The 23,759-nt window shown below is 37.1% G+C and overlaps 3 protein-coding genes across 9 annotated transcripts; 2 read left to right on the top strand and 1 right to left on the bottom strand.

Annotated features, from left to right (window-relative positions):
* The first annotated feature begins 513 nt into the window (after positions 1-513).
* Positions 514-17,832, top strand: LOC107262829 (protein unc-79 homolog). 6 transcript variants are annotated; one of them, XM_015729409.2, is made up of 48 exons: positions 538-1,205; positions 1,404-1,679; positions 1,781-1,900; positions 1,985-2,146; positions 2,435-2,605; positions 2,726-2,815; positions 2,891-3,076; positions 3,188-3,420; positions 3,502-3,716; positions 5,470-5,780; positions 6,648-6,789; positions 6,864-7,040; positions 7,149-7,435; positions 7,510-7,652; positions 7,729-7,950; positions 8,032-8,178; positions 8,390-8,519; positions 8,599-8,771; positions 8,829-8,977; positions 9,057-9,214; positions 9,306-9,487; positions 9,557-9,758; positions 9,824-10,018; positions 10,275-10,388; positions 10,964-11,112; positions 11,191-11,312; positions 11,395-11,626; positions 11,693-11,834; positions 11,913-12,117; positions 12,573-12,849; positions 12,935-13,152; positions 13,280-13,602; positions 13,678-13,773; positions 13,912-14,091; positions 14,166-14,254; positions 14,335-14,585; positions 14,687-14,800; positions 14,889-15,029; positions 15,109-15,263; positions 15,330-15,424; positions 15,502-15,753; positions 15,840-16,067; positions 16,151-16,306; positions 16,394-16,569; positions 16,663-16,924; positions 16,997-17,137; positions 17,204-17,326; positions 17,398-17,832. In XM_015729409.2, exons 2-48 carry the CDS (start codon positions 1,658-1,660, stop codon positions 17,584-17,586), a joined length of 8,247 nt encoding a protein of 2,748 aa, XP_015584895.1. In that variant the 5' UTR covers positions 538-1,205; positions 1,404-1,657; the 3' UTR covers positions 17,587-17,832. The 6 variants fall into 6 exon arrangements, 5 of the variants coding, with proteins under 5 accessions (XP_024935950.1, XP_015584895.1, XP_015584896.1 ...); XM_015729410.2 differs by having other exon boundaries at positions 539-1,205; positions 5,470-5,819; positions 10,275-10,346; XM_025080181.1 differs by lacking the exon at positions 538-1,205 and having other exon boundaries at positions 1,658-1,679; positions 5,470-5,819.
* On the bottom strand, positions 17,384-22,243 carry LOC107262830 (focadhesin). Of its 2 annotated transcripts, XM_015729416.2 has the most exons (9): positions 21,876-22,243; positions 21,739-21,807; positions 21,512-21,666; positions 21,233-21,433; positions 20,723-21,171; positions 18,461-20,642; positions 18,083-18,401; positions 17,834-18,009; positions 17,384-17,520 (listed from the first exon to the last, which is right to left on the bottom strand). In XM_015729416.2, the coding sequence occupies exons 1-8, from the start codon at positions 21,927-21,929 to the stop codon at positions 17,845-17,847; spliced, it is 3,594 nt and encodes a 1,197-aa protein (XP_015584902.1). In that variant the 5' UTR covers positions 21,930-22,243; the 3' UTR covers positions 17,384-17,520; positions 17,834-17,844. The 2 variants fall into 2 exon arrangements, with proteins under 2 accessions (XP_015584902.1, XP_024935955.1); XM_025080187.1 differs by lacking the exon at positions 21,512-21,666.
* LOC107262839 (vesicle transport protein USE1) lies at positions 22,071-23,732 on the top strand. Its single transcript, XM_015729439.2, has 5 exons — positions 22,071-22,557; positions 22,639-22,688; positions 22,834-23,075; positions 23,240-23,566; positions 23,632-23,732. Exons 1-5 carry the CDS (start codon positions 22,456-22,458, stop codon positions 23,673-23,675), a joined length of 765 nt encoding a protein of 254 aa, XP_015584925.1. The 5' UTR covers positions 22,071-22,455; the 3' UTR covers positions 23,676-23,732.
* Positions 23,733-23,759: the final 27 nt, after the last annotated feature.

Raw genomic sequence — 23,759 nt, 5'->3', positions numbered from 1 at the left:
GCTTCGCGTGCTCGTCCTTATGGCTATATGGATCGAATCGATCCACTCACCTGCCTGCCTTTAGGCAGAGTTTCTCAACGTGTCTTTCTTTAATCTTTCGCTGTGCATCTTCGAAACTTCATCAAGATTGGATAGAACGCTTTATTTTACGATGACATTCGTTGCCACGACTAAAGAAGCCGAGAGAAGATCGTCTCCTAAGGACACTTTTAGGTTAGCACGAATGATCTCTTTGCAAGAGATTGAAAACGATTGTGTCTGGTAATGATGAAGTCTGGTAGGGATTCCATTTAAATAACATAATTTACTTGCATGATTTCATTTGATTCTTATTATACAGTTGGATGATCGAGCTCTCGTTGTAGAAATATTTTGTATGTATATAATACATTGTTGCGTCTGGTGACATCAAATAGTACAATTATTTGTGGAATTTTAAGTTCTATCAGAAATGTATTCTTGTAAATGACTTCACTACTGACGAGGATATGTATGCATTTAGATTATATCGATCGGTAGGATACGTCATAGGCTGACCTACAATCGACCCCTCGTGACACACTTGGGATGCAGGGAATCGTGATATTTCTACCTTGATGTTAAAGAAGGATCTGAGAATCTTATGTACTTTATCTAGTTTTTAATCGGATGCTTTGTCAGGCTGTTTATTTTTCTTAATGGAACACTGGCCTCGTTAGATAATTAAAGTCGAACGTTATATCTTTCATATAGAATTTTTTAATCGAGTTTTATATCAAAAATCAAATGTCAATCGATACACCCTATTTCTTTTTTAAACGCGACGCGTTATTAATATTGTTTTCATAAACAAAAACAGCTTCTGTAACATCACGTTCCAGAAATTCATCTCAATTTCGATGAAGCCAACGGCGCAGCTCCCGTTAGGCAACTCGACCGATCCGAGGGGGTCGATACAGCATGCGCAACTCATTCACCCTGAGGAAATTATTCAGCATGGACCACTCGTGACGTGTCACGTTATAATCATCTGAAAAGCGTGCTGTTACAAAAAGAAAAGAAAAAATATATTATTCTCCGTATTGTACAATTGAAAGACAAGAAAGAGTGTTTTAGTGATAAGACTCGTGGCCTTACCGTACGTTACACGGTACTAAACAATAGAAAATGAATAACAGACAGATTGTCAGCGGAAAGAAAAATAAATTGAAAGATTTTTAAACAAAGTACGTACCGTATGACTTTATTGTTATAAATTATTAACAATAACCGTGAAGAAATAATATACGTTATTGTTCTGCGTATAATTCGATGCGTAATGTATGTTACATATCTTATGTAATAAAAGGTGTAAAATGTTTTTGAAATTTACGCGGAACCTGATTAAATAACAATGTTGATATAATATTTATTGTTAATTTAAGATACATTGTCATGCTGAAATGTTCAAATGATAATGGAAGGCGCGGAGCAGCGCCATAACCAGATTGCGGATTTAATAAGAAGCACAAGACGAGGAAGTACAACAGGGAGGAATATATTGTTTTAAAGAAAAGTAAGAGAGACCTTACGTGACAACGAAGGTGTCACTGAGGTCGATCGACGATCTGATGCAATCATTTCTCCTAACGAACAAGTAACGATTCACCCGGTGACTAATCGAGGCATCGATATCACAATGGGGACCAGATTTGCCTCCTGTAAATATTGGACATTACTCACGACTCTGATTCGTCGTGATTCCATTTTACTCTTAAGGTATTATTACGTGTTATATTAATGCAATTTATTAATCCGACAGATACACTCAAGCTTACTAGTCTTCACGATTATTATCAACGGCTTCTTCATGGCAGCCAACCTATACCTTCCGGATTGGATATGGCCAATACGGTTAAATATTTCTCACAAACTCTCCTCTGTAAGATGAATTTTCAATGTTGTATAATAATTTTTCATTTAATTATATTATCTTTTTTTTAAACATCCTTTACTCTCTTTTTAGCACTTTTCAAAGATGTGCCTGGTTCACCACTGGATATGATTAAGTCACAGGAATTTGATGCACAGCGAATGGCTCTTTATCCGAATTTGGATTACAAGCAATTGTACAATGCTCTTATGCAATTAATGGACGTTGTACCATTGGTACATGTTGGTCTACACGGTCGGTCTTGACAAAATAAAATATTAAGATTCAGTGCAGATAAGAATTGAAATAAAATTTAGGGATTTTTTAGTCATATCAAACAAGTGATTCCCCTGCTAGTTTATTTTTTGTCAGATAATTCTCTATACGCTCGAGCATTAAATTAGCAGTTGTTCAGGCGTTTGTTATATTAATTAACGAAATAATTATTTGAAACGCATTCGCGTAAACGTTTTTGATTTAATAATTTTTATTTAATTCGTAAAATTGTATTTATCTGAAATATTGGATTTATATGATTGGCAGCTTTCGGAGAAGCGATATTACAATGCCTCGCTTGTCTTCTTCCTTTCCTGGAACAAGATCTCATCGACAATTTGCCTTACTTGACCGCCAGTGCTATATCCGTTCTTCCCGTCGAGCTGCATCAGGAGATTGTCAACTATCTCTGCTTCTACATACTCCCTTTCACGATCAGTACGTTCATTCTTTTTACTCTTTCTCGCTCTTTCTCGCTCTCTTTGTCTCTCCCTCTCGCGATTGAATCGTCAGATCGACTTTTGAAAGGCATTCTACTCGTATATATATATATTTCAGCACGCAAGATAGAGGACGGGAGCGAGAATTACGCAAGCCAGTCTATCTCCGCTGTAATTATGATGGTGTTCCAGTATTCGAGTAATCCTGGTAATTATTGATTCCAATTTTATTGAACCAGATCGAATAACGATAATATGATAATTAATTTAAAATCATTTACAGCACATCACTGTCAGTTACTGGAATGCTTGATGGCTTTAAAACCAGGAGTAGTTAAAGATATTCTCTGTGTCGTTGCCTACGGTACTGCACCTGCACGTGCATCTGCAGCAAAGTTACTCTTCTACTATTGGCCTACCTTCAATCCAAACTTGTTTGACCGTCGCGCAGTCCTAGTTAAATTTGCAAGTATGTAAAAGATTGTCTATGGGCCATGTAAAGTAGAACAAAAATGGGCAATTGGTCTGTCATCGGTGTGTCAGCTGGATGTATCATTGAATTACAAATTCTTTCTTGCAGATGACCTAACACCATTTGTCTGTCAAAGGGACTCTTGTCCAAACGCAGGAAATGCCGAAGCTGGAAAAGTCTGCTACGATCATTGCATCTCCATCACCTTCGCCACCGAATCCCCACCACCTCTTTATCTCTGCATCGAATGCGCCAATGAGATTCATCGCGAGCATCCAAATCAAATGTTCTACGACATTCTACATCCCATGCAACAGGTCTCAATGATTTGTGAGAACAAGGTAGAGCATAGTATTTACCTCAAGCAGTGTAGCAGCATCGTTAATGATGTCGAAATAATTAATTCCTATAAATTAACACAGAACTGTAGAGCGACGGACAAATCAGCGATCAGCGTCTGTTTTTCAACCGAATGTGCAAGTTACAATGGAAATCATCCGATTCGCTATTGTCAACAATGTCACAACATTCGTCACAATAATCGTCGCGGTGGAGATCACGTTTATCACACAGCATTGCCTCACGTATCACAGATGGACGCTCAGATGCAGACTTACATGGTCCAAGCGATAGTCAGGTATAAATTTATAAAATTTTGTAATCTACGCCTAATATACACATTTCGCGATTGCTATTACACAATAAGGAACAAGAATCGCGTCCAGCAATTGCACGATGCATGGACCGCGTTACGATCGTCCATGATTTCGGACCAAGGGAGTCATCTCTAATGTTTTGCAAGGTGTCACACAAAGCCGAGAATCCCAGCTGTTCCTGTCTCTCCTTTTTAATTGAAAATTCAAAAGACAATATTCAAAACACATAACGCGTTACATATCAACATCAGTCTTGAACTTACGGCATGGTTGTGCGTTGTAATATTATATAATAATTATATGTAAATCATATATACAACATTGATCGACTGATCGTACAGCAGTACAAGTAAACGGGTATCGAAGTACTAATCAATTATCGCAGGATCTTTGTTGCTTTGCGTGTTTGTCAATGCCGGTCCAACCCGCTTGGTAAGACACAATCCTACGTCACGTCCGGAAAGATGCAAGAAATTCAGAATCTATAATTGGATGAATACTATTATTTGTTTTCAAAAATTCTTGTCGGACGTGGCTAACAACAAAAAATGCTATAAGTTTCTTCCCTAGCTGTACCGTGAGCACGGGATGGCTGTGTGATCTTTGTAGAGAAATTATTCCTTTTTTTCTTTTCTTTTTAATTATTTGAATTAAACGACAATCCCGTTCTCACGCTTTTGTAAATACCTCTTTGCTATTGTTATATGTTGCCTTAGGCTGTTTTTACAAGGAGGTATTTACTCGTATGGTGTAGCGTTAGGTGACTGCACTTGATAACTGTATTATCCTGTACCGAGGACACTGCACATGTAGCACACGTCTGGTACAACGATACAACACAAGAACAAGAATCTATCTGACGTTGCACAGCACTTAATACATAAATCCATCAACCTACTCGTCATTCTCACGGTATACGTAGACGCGTTACACTGGTATGCCACGTTTGTAATCTGTTTAATGATTTTACATGCAGATCAATTAGTCAAACTATTTGTCGATTGATTTTATAGAATTATTTATATTTTATTAATCGCATGTAAACCGCTTCGACTGTTGTGTTTATTACATATTTAAAGATTTATACTCAGGAGATTGTACAGTCTGAATTTAAGTGCATGTGGTTTTATCTGGACGTTGACAGTGATGATAAAGAAAAATTTCAAATTTAATCTAGCATTAATATTCACTGTATATTCTATCACTGTAATCTAGAGTGATAATTAGTATTGATTAGCACTCTGAACATTTTAATTCGTATGATTTATACGTTCGACGATCTCAGGTTGCGTCTGTGCTATCGAAGGGATCGATTAATTTTTGATACTTGTCATATGTGTTACTAACTTTTTCTATAAATTTATTAACAATATTTAATCACTCGTCGTCGATATTTGTTATATTTATTAATTAACTTGTCAATGTCACTGAACGTGGAAACTGTTATTCTTCGATGTTCGGTACAGTTTGTTCACCTAGTTTAGAATTAGGGACGAATTCATTGCTGATACCAAATAATTAATAGACGATAAAATTAATGACGATCGGGCATTACTAATTAGAAATAAAGTCGATTAATTCTAAACAAGGTAAAAGAAATATCGGCCACGAGTGACACGCGTGAAAGGAAATAACGTTAAATATAAATATTGGATCAAGTATCAAGAACAATCAGACGCAACACGAGATCGTAATTCTTACAAGATGATCATCAAATATTTTATGTATTTGCAGCCTGCTCAAGGAGGCTGAACCGCTAAGTATGGATAGTAACAGAGACCTCTCGGAAATAAGTACTAATAAGGGCAGCACAGGATTCCCAGGAGGAGGTGGTGGCGGAATATGTGGCGGCGGTGGAACAGTCGGTGGACGTCTAGGTCAATACGATCCAGCTACCCTGGAGGAACGTCAGCTACTTGGTCGCTATGGAGTTTGGCTTCTCGTCGGACTTTGTACCCCGAACCAGGATACTTCTGTTCAAATACTTGGACGTTTATTGTCAATGCTATTTCATTGGTTTCATGTCACTGCCTACTCTTTCGATGGTACTAAAAAAAGCCTTATGCACCTTATCTTTTCTGTTGGTAATTTAACACTTCGCATACACTATTGAAGTAGAAGTAGGAATTAGGTAGCGATAATAGAGCCGTGATCGTAGGCACATTCTACGATCTCACGTCTACTCTCCAATTTGGTCGGGGCCTGTGCGCTACACTATGTCTTACTCGTATGTCCAAACTACTGCATGTTTGTACACAGATCCATGTAATAACAATACCACACTAAAAATCGCTATGTAAAATGGCTGCTTGGATTGCGTTAAAATTTATGTTAATTCGTATGCCTAATGCATTGAGAAGAGTGCGCCTACGTTGCGGTGATTTAATTAAGCGTCCGGTGTGTAGAATTGTTGGTGATAAAAATTGAGAGGAAAAAATGAGAGAGAGAGTAAAATGAAAAACTGGGTCAGTCAATTAGAGATATACATTTAACGTATAAACGTTCTACGCATCGACGCCATTGTAGGCCAATTTAATTTGGCATTAATTATTGACTAAGACTATGGAACCGTGCAATTCTCTAATTGCGTGTGTGAAGGGCATTACGCGTGCCAAGCTTGTTCTATTCGATTATTGTTACTCGTGAAGAGGCAGATGCGTGCATTCGAGATGTATTGAGAACATTAATCTGTCAACTGTCATTGGAATTTATTAAGACAGAAGTGATTTATGGGAGAACGTATTGTCTGTTAATTCATTCAAATTGTATTCAAACTTATGACGATCGAGTATGTAGAGGAGAGGGTAGAGATACGTAGAAAACGATACGATGAAAATATATTAGTAATATATTCCTCGTACGTGGATCTTATAATCTGTATTGATTTTTAATCGATCATTTTTTTTTCCTAGGTCAAGCAGACAGTACTCTTGAGAAGCTTAAGACCGATTACGTTCGCGGCTGGTTGTCTGAAGTTATGAAGAGCCATTATCATGTCTTCATCTCCTGTCTCTTGCCACATCCTGCTGATTATGTCAGAGTCGGTGGTCATTGGTAAGTGGCCTCTCTGAATTTCACTGTAATGAAAAATAATAAATTAATATTTACTCTTCTTTTAAATCTTACAGGGAGACTTTGGCTTCGAGAACTTCTCATCTGAAGGATGGACTGAATCGTCTCTTCTGTTTGGTTCCTTATGAAGTGATCACTCCTGAGATTTGGGACTATGTCATGCCTCACTGGATGGAAGCCATGGTGAATGATGTCCCGGAACACGAGCTGCATGAATTAAAGATAATACTTTGGTAAGACTTTGGCTAAATATTCATCAATAAGACTCCTCAATTTTTTTAATTATTATAATACAGTAACAAATACTGTTAAGTATTGTTTATGTCCACTTGTCATTTCAGTAAAATATTGGATCCTGATCTTAGTCCTCTGGGCTTCGATGCAAAGAAGATGTACAACTTTGTGGCAAAGCGATTTGTTAATACCTGTTCAAAAGTCCAAGAGCAGGCTCTTAATTGGCTGCAAATATTAACCATGCTGGAAATTATGATATCCCTGGATCAACTCTTCTCCATGTTCAGCGATGGTGTCGCAGTAATGAGAGCTACGAATCATCCGACGGATTCTAGTGACAAGGGATTTGCGTCTAATAAAAATAATACAGATGCCGGAGAAAGGAGTTCGATATGTTAGTAACTTACTGGTAAATTATTAATAACCCTTTCTTGAGCATTTTCATATTTTATTCTTAACCGACCAAAGCTCCGGTGATGGATGACGAGTCTGGTAAATCTACTCCGTTGTCTGATGACATAATACCTACACCAAGACACATGGAATTTTCAACGGATGCTGAACTGAATCTTTCATGCTGCATCCTGATGCTGGATATATTATTGAAGCAGGTGTATAATCAATATATAATAATTGCATGTAGAGCCGTCGAGATACTATTCTATAATATTTGTTTTATTCTTGTAGATGGCTCTACAAGATATCGATAAACACACAGGAATAAACTCCTGGGTGTGCAGGGACGCCTGTCATTTAATGAAATCCATGGTAGCAGCTACCTGGAGTGGCAGCCACGTTTGCAAAGTAGACAGCGAGTGTACGTACTGCGAATCAAGAGTAATTTGGCACCAACTGTGTCTACAACTGGTGACATATATGGCTCCTGAAGAACCAGCACATCCGCCTGATGTACAATCACGATACCAACTGCATGATCCAGCTGTTTAATTAGCCTATAAGTCAAGCAGTAAAACAGATAAATAATTTTAGCTAATAATCGATGAATCAGCCGATGATTCAGACCGAAAGACACCGCCGGAAACGACAAAGAAGTCTGAATCTAAGCCGGATGTTGTGATCAATATGCCAGTACCTGAAATGCATTCCGTCGGCGGTGTCCTCGTTCACATGCCACACGTACGTTTTCTATTTATTTAATAATATATACACATTTATATAAATGTACAATCATATACACAAACACGCGCTATGTTGCACGACTCTGAAAACCACGTTACACCCAATGTCGTGTGTCTAATCTGTGTCTCATCCACCAAAGTGGCACGTGATCACGAAACGGTAGGCTAATTCAAGATGTAAGGATGGATATTTTGATCGTTTATATCAGTTCTTCGAACAGATTATGACCGCCACAGTAGAGACAGTTTCGGAGCAGTTGGATCTAACAGCCATAATGCCACCCGAGAAGGCCATGTCCGCAGTAGCAAGGGCCGTTACATTATCCGAAACGGATGTAGGTCAGTCTAATAACAAAAACAATAAAATTGCATACACCCTACGGTAAACAGAAAGTGGTTGTTGATTTACATGTTTTAGCAACAGCAACAGTCAACGTGGAGAAGCCTCACCTGATTGGGGAAAACGATCAGCCAGTTAATCTTAGTCCGGAAAATGAGTTGGATGACTTCTGGCACACGTCAGTTGGAAAATTTCGTTTTGTCATAGAGGATCTACCTGAGCAGTTGCAATACATTCATAAGTTGTTGAAGGTACTGTTTGATTAGACGATACTTTACGTAGGCATCATGTGCAATTATGTTTTACAGGAAATTATTAGTGTTGATAAACCTGACATACTCTATTATATGCTGCAATGCTTGAACGTCATGTGTCTCCATGGGGATGCGTTTAGTACTGCGGTTAAGGATCATCAAGGATTTTTCATATGGTGCCAAGAAAATTTATTGATTAAAAGGTACGTCTTTCTTCAATTCAAAGAAAGTTGTGCTACTTTGATTCTATTGAGTTTATATCCAATTCTAATTGTATTTTAGTTTATGGGAATTGCTTAATGCCGAACACTCACATATAGCACAAGTGACAGTGCCACTTTTGTTGCATTGCATTACGTTGCCTTGTGGTACAGATACTTTTTGGCGACTCGTACAAGAAGAGTTTCATAACTCTGACTGGCGCGTCAGATTTATTGCAGGTTCGCATGTCACTTATATTATCCCCTATTCTTACCAGGCGTCATAAATAAAACAATAAGCTCTTAGGGTTTCAATAAAAAATATTTTCAGTCGAAAGGGTGACCCTCATCGCAAGATTCATGGATTCGACGCCATTGCGAAATGTTCTGACTCTTCAAGCTGCTTTGGCAAATGCATTTTGCTACTTGATAACTAGTATGGATGACAGTAACGTTTACGTTGCTCAGCGTGCGACTTTATATCTTGGTACCATCCATGACACAGCAGTCAGGGTATGTAAGAAGGTGTAATATGAAAATCAATTGAATCGTAATTAATATAATTTTTAATCCATTCAACAGTCACTCATTTTGTGTCTGGAGACCCAATTTGATTCGGTGATAGTAGACAGGCCAATGGTATTACAGTCATTGTATCAGCTTCACAACAGTTTGAGTGATCGACGCATCCTGACCTGGGAATTCTTTCTCAATCGTTTCGATGCACTATTCTTAGAAGCCCAAATCAATTTAGAAAAATCCGGCGACATACCTTACTTACGTGGTAAGTTGTTCGAGGTATTTGTATCCTGTGTTCTCGATAACTAATAAATTTATATTGCCTGGCAGACCTCAGGAATACAGATTCCAATAGCGAAACGTTTGTAAGAAAATTGCATAGGGCTCACGAAGCTCTTACGCAATCAGACGGAAGTGGTACCAGCTCCGTCAAGACACTCAGCGCAAGTTTTGGCACAAAATGGCCGTACAAACGTACAATGTCTGCGCCGGCTTCAATGATACCTCGTCAAGACACCAAGCAAGGTATTTATATACAAAAAGAAGACTAAACAGATAAATTGTCAATTCAGAATCCCTTAATCAAAGATCAAATTCAAATAATTCATAGGTGAAATTAAAAATCTATAATTAAGTAATAATTGTCTATCTCTGATATCCATAAAAGGGCACAGTGATAAAATCCATGTGGACCCACTAAAAGCATCTAGGATTTTAATTATAAATATTAATTATTTATCTAATTTAATATCATTTTTTTTCACACAACTTCTACGTACAGAAAAGGAAAAGGTGTACAGCCGACAATACTCTGCGCCCATTCTGAAGCGCAAGAGCTCCAGGTTTGGATTGGGTCAGTTGCTGGGGTCCACCCCGCCTAATAACAGTATACCAGGTAGTGTAGTGTGTCTGCATAGCTTAGCTGTTTTTATAGCGTATGTGTACGCATAAATGTTTCTTTGTGCTAAACACCGTTCTCGAAATCTACCGAGGATACACAGGAAATTGCGAAAAATTTCATTACAGGTCAATCGGTAAGTTCCTGAAGAAATTCGATTTCCAGTCAGATTGGTTATACTCATTTAAAGATTGAATTACTCCGTAATACATTATACACTCTTGTGCTATCAGCATAGGAAAACACTTTTATCTTATCGCTTGTGCATGTTAGATTATATAATGGAACGTGTAGTTAAAGATTCTTATTGCCTTGCTTAATTATCTTCTTAAGCAATGCTAATTGTTGTATACTTAACGGTATTTTATAGCAAATTACTTTATTAAGGAATATCATAATTACGCAAGTGATTAATTAGTTGACTGGTTGCTCCAGAACTATTCATATTCTACTTATAAATTTGTATTTATCGTAGTCTTACGTTTTATATTTGATATTTTTATATCTCTTCATTTCTTTTCTTGTCCTGTTTTTGGAATTTTTAATATTCAACGAATGTATCATTTTTTCAGATGGTCATATACATTCTCTCAATATGCCTGAGGACGGTGGGAATCTTCCAGGATTTACGCATAAGATTATTGACGTGGAAGAATCTGACAAGGAAACGATGCACCTGCTTGTGTTTCTACTTATGCAATTTTTATCAAGAACCGATCAAGTATGCGATACTTTATCAATAATACTGATCGTTATTTCTTAGAATTTCACACTTTTATACTCCAATCACATTTGATAGGCATATCCCACGGATGAGAAATTATTATCAAAAACACAAGGAATAGTTTTGAGACACCTGTACCTTTTATTGGGATACAATCAGAACGAACGAACTTTTCATACATCGCCACAGCGTTTAAGGTACAAATATTTCATTGCAATTAAATAAATTTTAGATCCAAAATGATTAATTAATTAATTTATCATTTTATTCTTATCTTAGATTGTCTCCAGTATTCAACGTATTCATAGCAAACCTACCTCAACTATTGGACCAAAATCATATAATGAGTTGGCTAATGATCCCACCGATTTTGGCAATCCTTCAGCATTGTCCTTGTCCACCTCAAGGTGTTCCATCTACGGATCATCAACCACCTACCTACAGTCTCTGGTACCTGGAACCTCACGCGAGACGTTCCTGGCTCATGTCTCTTCTTGTGATCCTTTACAAGGTGAACATTACAGTAATTTGATTAAGAAGAAAAAAAAGAATTGACATTTATAAAAATTAAATTTAGTGCCAATACGGTCAGCAGCCCTGGTGTAGTCAACTTCAGTCATTAGTCAAGATAGTTTTGAATACGCTTGATACTCAGCATCATCAGTGCAAAAGGATTCCAGCTACAGTCGTCATGGCTGGCCCACCATCCAGGTCCCGTGGTGAGAAATAAGAACTAAGTCAGATCCTCAATAAGAATTCACAATAATAGTTACACATGTAAACAACTTTTTAACTAGATGTCTCGCAGCCATCATTGGGTGGTGATCATGATTTTGCGTCATGCGCCCCAGGTGATATGGATAACGAAAGTCCACCGATGCGGACACCCATCATATCCATACATCAGCGTAGTCCTGGACCAAGTCATTTGCAGTCCCATGCCATGGAAACGCACTGGGAAGAAATCGTACCTGCATGTCTCTATCCAAACAAGCATTCAAGGTCGTTTTTCATTAAATTGCACAATTTCGCTGCACCACAGTATCACAGTTCAGAAACGTAGCGAGTATTGGAGTATGCCAAATTTTGGCGTTTACAATTATTAGCAGAACGTAGTAAATCACGAGATCCTTAACAGCTCTTCTAATCCTCTTAATCAATTAGTATGACCTATTACCTCCTAATCACATTCCTATAACGCACATTGATCGCACTTATAACAAGGTATGCAAAGTAGTTTGTGATAAATGAATATTTGCACTAATCTGACAATTTTAAGAAAAAACTCTAATCATACACGGACCTCTCCGGTAGGATGTGTTTTTCTATCCTTTTCTTTTGCCACAATTACATCCATACTAGATATACCAGTAGGAAGCAGAAGTTTATCACATTTGCTTGAGTTTACGTTTGTAGCTGCTTTTTACAATTCTCGCCATTGTCAATGCTTTGCAAAGCTACTCGATCAATGCGGACGATACGGAGTCCGAGCTGGCTGCAATACCAGAGAGTCCGAAATCCGACAGCACTCTACATGGAAGCAGCGGAGGATCACTTGGTGAACTCGAGGACAGTGCAGCCGTCGTGAGACGCAGTGCCTCGGTGGTCGTAGGGAAAACAACTGCTGTGATAGACTGCGCCGGGAAGACTGAGGCCGACAATATGTATCGACTTAAGCAAGAAACGACTAATAGACCAATTTGGTTTCTGGGGAGTGAAGATGAAACGCACCAGGTACTTGTGTAGTCATCTTTATAATCGGCGAAAACTATTGTTAGGTGTCAAACCTATTTGTAATTTTGGTTCATTGTTTTGACAGGTTAACGGTACTGGTCAGAAAAAGTGGAGTGTTCATGAAGGTGTCAAAATGATGGTGACCAGTTCACTTTTATCTAGGCAACATGAATCCCTTCGTTTTCCATCATCAGTTAAGGCGAATGTTGCTGTTCATGCTACTAATAATGACAATCCATCTCCAAAGCCAACTGGACTGTGTAGTGCTATTGCTGTTGCTGCTGGTATATCTAATATACAAAGGTACAAAATTGTATCAAGTCAGTATGTGTAAAAAATCAGTGAATTTAAAACATAATTCGAGTTTTGGATTTAATTTAATATATTGAAATTGGGTTATTGGTGATGAGATGAAGATCTTTTTTTTTAGATCAGAACCTTCTTCGTCTCCTAAGGAGAAGACACTTCCGATCCGGACTGACAACTCGGATTCGCCAGGTCCTAAGCAGTTGGGTCGTCAGAAACACGTGGACCAAACGACTCCATTGGCATCTCCAGTTTCTCCTTCTCAGGTCGTCGCAGTAATTGGCAGTGATAGGTCCAGTTCGCCAGCTGTCAGTTCCATGTCATCGCCAATGACAAATACGGATAATGGTCAACAGTTTTGTTGGTTGACTGGGACTCTTCAACAGGCAATGACAGCGCCAAATGTTGAGCGTCTTTTACCAATTGGGACAGTGACCCGGCCTTCGAGTAAGCGTGGAAAATCTTGCAGTTTTAATAATTACGTACAGTGCGTTTATTTTATATGTAATATCCACGATTCAGCTTCTAGTCAGAGAACGGCTCAACGGATACTCAAGTGCGAAGATACATATGGATCTCCAGAATCACCACTTTCAAAGATGGACATTTTGACTGTCAGTAAGTATAAAATACTTGGAACATCAGTTAATTTTACACTGAGATTTCACTACCTTGCTTATGTTAAGATAAATCTCTCATAAATATATCACGTCATTAATCATTCGTAACAAAATCTAGATCTAATTATATCTTCAGGTTCATCGTTCGATCAAGACAGCGAGACTTGTATGTCCAGTGATATAACCAGCCCTCGAAGTATATCCCAACTGGAATTCCCAATGCCAGAACGCTTGCTACCAGTTGGTCCACAAAGAGATTTCGTCACTGGACTTGTAGAACGAGTACGTCAAGCCCTAGGAGTACCTGATAACGAAGGTATGTACATTAATTTCTCAAAAATAAGAGCATCAATCGCAAGAGTTTCAATGAATATCATTAAAACACTTCAGATCCAAAGAGCGTATCTTGTGATGTATCGGGAGAAGGGAAAGCCTCACAATTTCCCTTAAAACAAGATAGCGTTACTTCTGAGAACCTGGTAAAAAATTATGATAAAAATATATATAGAATTTAATATTGATGATAGCACTGTTTAAATTAAATTTTTTCATTTCATAGTCAACCTCTCTGGTACCAACATTACACGAGGTACATTCGAGCAGATCAGCAAGTCCAAGAAGATTGATCAAACAAGTCGCCCTGGAATCACCGCCATCAGCAATGGAATCAGAAGATTTTGGTTCACGAATATCGGATCAGGATCGCAGGCCTAAAGTGAAAGATCAAATTCGCACGCAGAGAGACAGAATGCGAAAAACTCCAACCGGGACTCAACACACCATAGGATCAACTCGGCGAACGGATTCTTGGTATGAAATATTTCTCTTCTCTTATTCATATTCTATGTGATTTATTAAAAGACAAGATTATTAAAGTGCGAAGACAATGCCATGGGTTAATTTACCTCTAGGTCTGGGCCTCAAATGCAGCCGAATTTAGATTTTGTGACGCAACAAGCATGTCACGCTGATTTTAATTTAAAACCAAGTTTGTTTCGCATCGGAGATGATTGTATTTACGATAGGTAAAATCATACGTATTTTGGAAATCACTCAGGCAAGATCATCTTCACGAGAGCTCAATTATTGTCATGTTTCTTTATCATTATATAGGTGCTCTGAGTGCGGTACTATTAAGGAGGAATATTCTGACGAGGAACTTGGCCTTTGCATCATCACTCTGGGAACTTTCATTCATCGTGAACCGTCGTTGGCAGCTCCACTACTTCCGGAAATTCTAAACGTCGTTACCAAGTGGGTAGCAGTCGTAATAATATCATTCGAACTTCTCTTTAAACTATGGATAATATTAACAATTTTATTATAATTACAGAGTAGCCTTGAACGCAATGTATCCTTGGCAAAGTGAAACGAACATGCATTTACCAGGAGGCGCAGTGAGCGTTGCGCACCAGTTCCTCAGGTGCGTTTTGCACCAGTTGGCACCCAATGGCGTTTTTGTCCAAATGTTTCAGACGCACATAAACGGTGAGATGACGATTGGTTACCAACAGATTTCAATAACAGAATTACTCATACATATTATTCTTTCAGAATCGACAAGAATTCAATTTTTTAAAAGCGTGGCACAGGCTCTGGTGGATTTCAATGAATTAAATCCAATTGCCCCTTTACAATTGTTATTAGAGGTATAATCAGTATTATTTCAAATGCTTCTATGCGTTATAACGGAATACAATTTTGAATAAATATAATTTTATTCCAGACATTAAATGCCAAAAAGTCATTGCCTTTGGAACGATTGCCAATAATATTGCATAATATTGCGTGCTACTTGGATTGCTTACCGTTGGAAGCCGGTTTAGGTCCTGGGGCTGCCACTTGGGGAGGATTATTGGCACAAGTCGATGGACTCTTTCGTCAACTTATTTTACTTCTTTCGTCTATAGACGACGTCACGCCTCTACTTCGTATCATGATTTCCGTTTTGAAGGTCCCAGGAATTCAGCAATTTAAGGTAAGTAAAAGTATCAGTCATTCGTTATATACTGTAAAATGGATCAATAGTAGTTAGCATACCACACGATTTCCTTTTACTTTCAGGGCATGTTAGATCCATTCTCAAAAGTTCTGAGCTACTCCATTCAACATTCCACACTGAAGTACAGTTACCTGACAGATTTATGTTATCTATGTCATCGCAGTTTCACGCGAGAACGTGATAAGCATTTCTTAGGCAGAACCATAGTTTTTGAATTGGTTCAAGCTATCAAATTCAAAACTACCATTCCAGACTCGAACTTTTTAATTTTACTACATTTCGTACTTCAGGTAAGATTCTCAAAAGATTTTCGAAAAATCCGTACACGTTTATAAAAAATCTTGAAGATTACTGAAGTATTTCATCTCAACAGGACATCGGTGGCACGTTGCCCACAAACATAGCAATGGGAAACATTCGAACCGATATGTCACCAATATACAACACAAATGCTTCTGAATCATTGCGAAGTCAAATTTCCGATGTTCTGGATTTTCTAGCAGACTTTCACACTCTAAGCAAGGTCAAGGTAAACTCACAAGAAATTCATATGTATTATAAATAAAAATATAAATGTACAGTCTAGTCAGTGCTTCTATTCTATGTATCGTTCTAGAGCTACAGCAAGGGCATGCAGGTTGGTCTAAACGAAGATACATTAGGTGGGATGTTAAAATGTGGTCTGGCTCAGTATGTTGCGTTAGAAATCACTAGAGGGAACAATAGAGACAACAGAGCTGTCGTTCGTTATTTGCCCTGGCTTTACAGCGCACCATCCACTTTACAACAAGGGTGAGTAGCCACGTTTAATGCTACCATACGAGTCCAGAAATAGAATTTGTTAAATTACAAAATTAACAGCTTCAACAACCAATTTGCTTTTAGAGCTCGAGAATATGTCGATTGCATAGGCCACTTAAGGCTACTTTCTTGGCTCTTACTGGGCTCCCTTACACACACTGCAATGTTTGCTGGCAGCTGTACTCATACTCATGGTCCACCAATTCCAACCGCACAACCAATTCCACAAGAAGTTTCTTGTCACGTTGCGGATCATGTTCAAGTTATCCTTTCGGGATTTCCTGAACAGTCTAAGGCATCCGCGCAAAATATGTCTTCTCTTTTCTATGCGTTCATTCTGTGTCAGGTAACACTTTATTGACCGAAGAGAACGTGAATCCAATGAACTGTCTGAGATAATGTTATTTAATGATTGTAGTTGTGGACAGTTTATCTGGAGGAAATGTCAAAGAACAATTCAACGAACACAGAGAGTCATAACGTCACGATGAATATTGTTCTTGAGTTTTGGGGAAAAATTACACCCTGTATATTGCAACTGGTTTCACATTCCAAAGTAGTGAGTCACTGTCATGATAGTTTTTAATTTTGGTTTTTTCAGTTTATCGATACTAATTACTTGCAGCTTTCCGAACGAGTGAATCTTCATTTCTTGACATTATTGGAAGCGTTACTAGAATGTCGATCGACTTTACTTAGTAAGCTTTTGCCACTTTGGAGTCCCATTCTTTTTTCTCATCACATTCAGGTAACAGATACGTGATCGGGTAGAAACTCTTACCAAGTTTATAGAATATTAAGATCTTGTTTCTTCTCTAGTTACCCGGACACCTCCAGATGCGTTTACAGAATTGTCGAAACTTTCCACCCAGTAAGATTGCCGAGCAATTTCTTTCTAGTCGTCAAGAAGCAAATGCTGTATTGTTGCGATGGTTACACAGGCTACAATTCAAAATGGGTCAAATAGAGATGCAGTCATCAGCAGCCACTCAGTTTTATTCTATTTAAGAATTTTTAACACCGATACAAGAATCTTCTCATAAGGAAGAATATCGTTTCGGGAAAGATTGTATATGTAAAAAGAAATACTGAGACATTATTTAACAATAATAAATTATATTTAGTGTAGAATAACTGATAATAATTGTACTTTATTCTAATCCATGCTTACTTGTAGGCACAAGGTATTCCAAGGTGTATAATTGATTGACTTTAGTTTCTTGAAATATTCTTTATTAAATATTATGTACAGTACCTGTCAATTATTTAACTGTTCCTCAAACAATTTACGTTGGATTTCGTGGATAAAAACGTTGCCCAAGCAATATCGAAATGTCGTTCGTGCTTTAATGAAACAAGTGCATTATGGAAAGCATTTTTGTATGACTCCGGTATAGAGCTTGTCCGAATATGATGCAGGCAATCCATAATCTATAAATAATGATATAGAAAGTTAAACAATATTTGAGATATTTAGCTCAGGAAATTAAAAACAATGCACTACTTGTCCGATAGTTTCTTTCGAAGAAGCTTTTTGGCTAAGGATCGCCATGGCTTGAGGAAACAAATTAGCTTTGACGTCTCGCGATATAACTAAGGATTCATCATTGGCCAAGAAACAATCCGTAGCGGATAGACAGATAGTAGTAACCAGTAAAACATCACAGAGGAATGTAACAATTTTAATAGAATCTTCTTCAGGTGCATCCAATAAGGTTTTATTAATTTGTCCCATAAAATCCAAAGTCCATTCAGCACTTGAAGTTTCAGTTCGCATACCAACTCCGACTTTCTGTATTATTCTTAATATATTGATTTGAACCCTAAACGAAAAACGTACACTTTAGTAATCATTAATTAAAAAAATATATATCTTACTCACCCAGGAATAAGAGCAGCAGCGTCAATGACTTCATTCATCCAGTTCAATGGAGATTCTACTTTTTTTCTTAACAACAATTCTGATCTGATCACTGCAGCCATTCGTAGCTTCTGGGGTGTCACTTCCCACCAGAGGCTTGGCGAAGTCATTCTTTCTATGTGCTTTGTGGAAAGTTCTATAGCTGCGGTAACAAAAGAATCAAAAAGCTTTGAGTCCACATCAATTCTTTCTGAAAGACCCTCTAATATTATTGATAATAAAGTCCTGTTAGCGTCGTGTATAGTCTCATCCTTAAGAGTGCGAGAATAACAGTGCATTATCTTCTCAAAAGTTTCTACAGCCTTTTCACTATCAAGAACTGCTTTCTCCAAGGTATAATTGAGGCTAGTTTCCAAAAATGGTCTCAATGAATTTGGGGGAACACCACGGCACAGATCTTCCAGGTTCATGTATAGAGTTAGGTATTCTTTAAACAGCGAGGTGGATTCCACTTTGGATTCTGTCGTTAACGTTGCTAAGTGATTCTCAATAATTGTTCTTGCAGATGATGATATCACAGCTTGATGACAGGCAATTGCGATACTGTAATGTTTTGCTGTGGTTGAGATACTCATTGTATTTTCCAAAAAAGAACACTTTCCTGGCGGTAATGGTTTTGGATATTTTTCTGCGAATATTCGAAGACATTCAATGACAGTACTTTCTTGATGCTTATTTGAGGAGGATGAAAAAGTTCGCAGATAATCGCCTATAGCTCGGACGACACTTGATGCTGGTAAATAATTGAATGAATTATGCTCTCGCTGTCCACAAATATATATGCTTTGGGAGTAGGCATTAATTTCTTCTTTGACAAAGGCAATTAGAAGATTTCCAGCTGAATTTAGTATGGAACTATTCATTTTATCAAGCATTTGAATCCAACATTCACTTGGAATGTAGGGTAAAACATCTTCTGGTTTTCTAGCTGCTTCCATAGGAGTCTTTGCATATAAAGGTGGCAATGTGATATCCTTTCTATATTCTGCTGGTAATGACTTCAATGACATATTTTCTAGTTTATATTCTGACAGGGCTTCGAACGAAGCTCTAATAACATCCACATGGTCCCATGTAGACACAAATGTCCATAGCTTTGTGATAACTTCGAAGACCAATTTATCAAACTTGTCACCAGGGTGACTTGGATAGAATGGTATTCTTCCAAAAAGCTTACACAAGCTTACTAAAACAATTGTTCGTTTATCCTTGTTCATCTTGGGAGCCAATACTTTCCAAGTAGAACAAATGTCTATGAGACCAGACTCGCAGAGTGCTGAAATGCCTTCAAGAGCAAGTGCAGTGGCTGTGCTACCAGTAATGTCACCACAACTATTTAGAGTTTGTGATAATAATGGTACCAATTCAATACCATGCTGAGGATGATTTTCGCAAATATATTTCATAGCTTTTGCACAGGTGACATTACTTCTCCATGTTTTATTCGTTTTACTTGCATCCACGAGTGCCGCCTGAAGATATCGGTGACACCTGGTATCGTTCTCCCAAGCTTTTAAGTATAAGTTGATTGCCAAATATTTAAGGGAATTCTTAGATGTTAAAAATGTCTCCAGAGTCTGGATAATTAACGGTATATTTTCCTTGACCACGGCTAATTCCGGCAATGCAACAAGAAGAGCCTTGATTTCTTCGTAATCGCGTGATGTAGTCAGTTTGTATAAAATTAGAGATAGCAGGTGCGATGCAAAATTTTTGTTCTCCTTAACAATTCGTACGAGAATCTCGCATGTCCTTATAGTGACAGCAGGTTTATCACTGTATAGGAATAATCCACTAAGAAGCAGCTTGCATCTGTATTTCATATTATTCGGGGCATCTGCTATCTTTTTTAACCAGGTGAGAGTAGTACTCTCAGAACAGGATTCCATGCAATAACAGATTTCAGTATAAAACTGAATATTAGCATCACTGTGTTTTAACGCCATAAATACCTGGTTTGATAAAAGTCTGGAAATATTGCAAGACCACGCAGTCTTATCAGTTATTAAGCTTATCAGTTTTCGTGCCACTTCTAATGCATCGGAGGAAAAAAATGAAGGATATGCCATCCATTGTAGTAAGGATGCTAGCATTGCATAAGCAACTACTGCACTGCACTGTAATTTTTCTAATATTTTCTTACCTAAAATCAAAATAATATATCTTATAATATTAACCATTTTGAGATCTTAAATTTTATAAGAGTCCTTTCAATGTACTTACAGAGTTGAACAACGCTGAATAGATAAATGCTAGGGCATGTTGAAATTACTTCAGCCAGCAGAGCCACCGTTATGCTGCAAGAGTCACTGTCGCTACACTCAATCATAAGCGACACTATATCAAAATTAGGTCTGGGATCGCAATTAAATTCCAGAAGTTTTATAGTCGTACTGACAATGAATGGCATCAGAGACACGCAATATTGCTTGTCCTTATTAGCTGCTACTACTTCTGCCAATTCGAGAAGTCTATAGTTCGTTTCCAGACACATATTTATATTTTTTATTCGCATCCATTGCAAAGCTTCAATTTGCAAACGCTTTGTGATCCTTGATTTAATTAAGAGATGCCAAGTTTGTTGTCGACAACTCTCTGAGAGGGACAATGAGGGATTACATAAAATGTACAAGTACACTGGTCGCAGCAGCTCGACACTGTGACAACCAATTCTGAAAGACAAAAATATATACTTAAGTAACTTCAGATTGGTAATTCATGTATCAAACTTACTCATTTTGATGATGATTCATAATAAACTGCATTTGAGTTAGCACGTCTCTCCAAACATCTTTCTTCTGGTTGAGGACAGTGATTAATGGATGTTGAGGAGCTTTCAGAGTAAATGGACACAGATATTCATTCTGATCTGCACGACCTCTTAGGTCAAGCAATAATAAGTTACTTATAGCAACAGTTACTGCTGAGTAGTTTCTAATAAAGAAGACATCAATTATATTTTATGATGTAGGTTATAAATAACTAATACCACTTTCTAATGATATTACTTACTCCGTAACACCAAGAGAAGCTATAAAATTTGATAGAGTGCTTGCCACAGGCAAAACACCAGTTTCTACCAAGCTAACGAGTGCTTGACATGCTGTCACACTTACAACTGAATTTTCATTTACACATTTAGATAAAAGTAGCTTCAACTCAGGCGTCTACAAAGTAAGTCAGATAAGTCTCTAAACGATACATAAAAATGACAAAATAAGATCCAATCTATGCCATACCTTCGACAAATCCCCATAGTTCGTGTCTTTGCTCTTTTGGTTGATTATATCCAAAAGTTTAGAAATAGCCTAATAAATATTAAATATTTAAATTAATTTGTTCGTACACTCAATGTAGACTTATAATATATACTTACATTAGATATAAGTACAGCATTATTTGTTTTGAGTTTGTATTCAATTTCATCCATGCTGAGATATATTATATTATTATACAAGAATTGATAATTACATGAAAATTTAGATCTCTAAACAACATTCATTTCCCATTGTCAAATTTATATATTAGACATAGAGATGTTAGATACAACAATAACGTCAAACTAGGTCTTCCCTTATTTCAACACAAGCTAGATTTGAAAACTCCGACAAGTTTCTGTAACTCCGTATCACTCTGTATCATCGTATTGCTCCGTATGGAGGATCGTCAGGGGTAGTCAGGGGTTAATCTGTATACAGAAATTAAAAGAATCTCTGCTGAAACTAAACTTGTGCACAGTCGAAAGGAAGATAATTGCAGTGTGATCGAATAATAAAGAAAATTAAGCAGAGTAATTTAAGTTTTATAAGAAAAGGAGAACGACGAAGTGAAGCCCAATTCACATCAGATACTTTTGAGCTGTCAGTTGTCAAACACTGTACTGATCCAAAAAGACACTTTATTTATTGATATTACCTTTATAATAAATAAATTGTGTTAAACAATTGAGTCTAACAATGAATCAAACGTCCAGATTAGAAATAAATGTTAGACGTCTATTAAATCGTTGTGAACTTATGGCTACAGAAGATCCTCAAAATGATTGGAGACTCGAAAAGGTATTTTTAATAATCTAATAAAACTAAGAATTGTTTTTTAATGAATATTCTAGTGAGTAATTTTAATTCTCTTCATTACAGTTTATATTCCACGTGGAAGATATGGTCAAAGAATTGCAGACATTACCTAAGTAACTACATCCACATCTTTTAATATTATGCAAAAAATATTTGTTTTTATCAACATTAAATTTATAATTATGAGAAGTATAGTTTTGTGTAATCTCATAGTATCTCATATTATGGTAAAATTAATGGAAAATAAACATGTTTCAGTAAACCATCGAGAGATACAATGACAGAATACATAAGACGTGTTGATTTTTTAAAAGGATTAGTCGGAACCGCAAAACTGTCTAATCCAGTTGAACGTGTAACTGCTGCTCAGTTATTATCAAAGAGTCCAATAACAACAACAGCAGATTCTACTGGACCAAACATAACAACACAAATCCATCAAAAAATAACTGCAAAGTATAACAATGAATTACGTGCTGATTTATTTAGCAGTGATAAGGGTAATTTGATGTTTAGAAAAGAGTCACAACCAATAAATGATATCTCATTACCACACTACATTATACTCATAATCGGATGGTTCTAATAGACTTCATAAATTAATACTTGACGTAGAGTTACATTTGTAAATTGATATTCACATAATTTTATTGCATCTCTCTAGGATCTACTGATGATGGCCTAAGACAAAGATCTCTAATTTCTCCTACTCAAGATGAGGATTTAGACGCACTGTTGAAGTACAACAGAAACATTCAAGAAAAGATTGCAGAGAATATGCTCATGATGACGAGTAATATGAAGGAACATGCATTAACTGCAAGTGCTATAATTAAAAAGGATATTAATTCATTAGAACAATCTGATAAACTGACGGACGTTAACGCCACCAAATTGAAAACAGAATCTTTAAAATTGGAAGAACACACCAAATCAAACTGGAGGTGTTGGGTATGGTTAATGGTGGGATTGGTTCTTGTAATATTTTTCAGTAAGTATAATATAATCTGATAAGAGTTCTACAACTACATTTTCCTATAACGTATTTTTTTTCAGATATGGTATTGTTTATGAAAGTGGCAAAGAAGAAGATTCTATGAAAATTTTATTGTGATTAAGGGATACGTGTAATCATAAATAAATTTTTTTAAAGAAAATCTGTAAAATAAATTTGCGGGTGTGGT

This window comes from Cephus cinctus, unplaced genomic scaffold (genome assembly GCF_000341935.2).
Source record: "Cephus cinctus unplaced genomic scaffold, Ccin1 Ccin1_scaffold0129, whole genome shotgun sequence".
NCBI lineage: Eukaryota > Metazoa > Arthropoda > Insecta > Hymenoptera > Cephidae > Cephus > Cephus cinctus.
The sequence above is the reverse complement of the archived record's forward strand: the minus strand, read 5'-3'. Positions and strand labels throughout refer to the sequence as shown.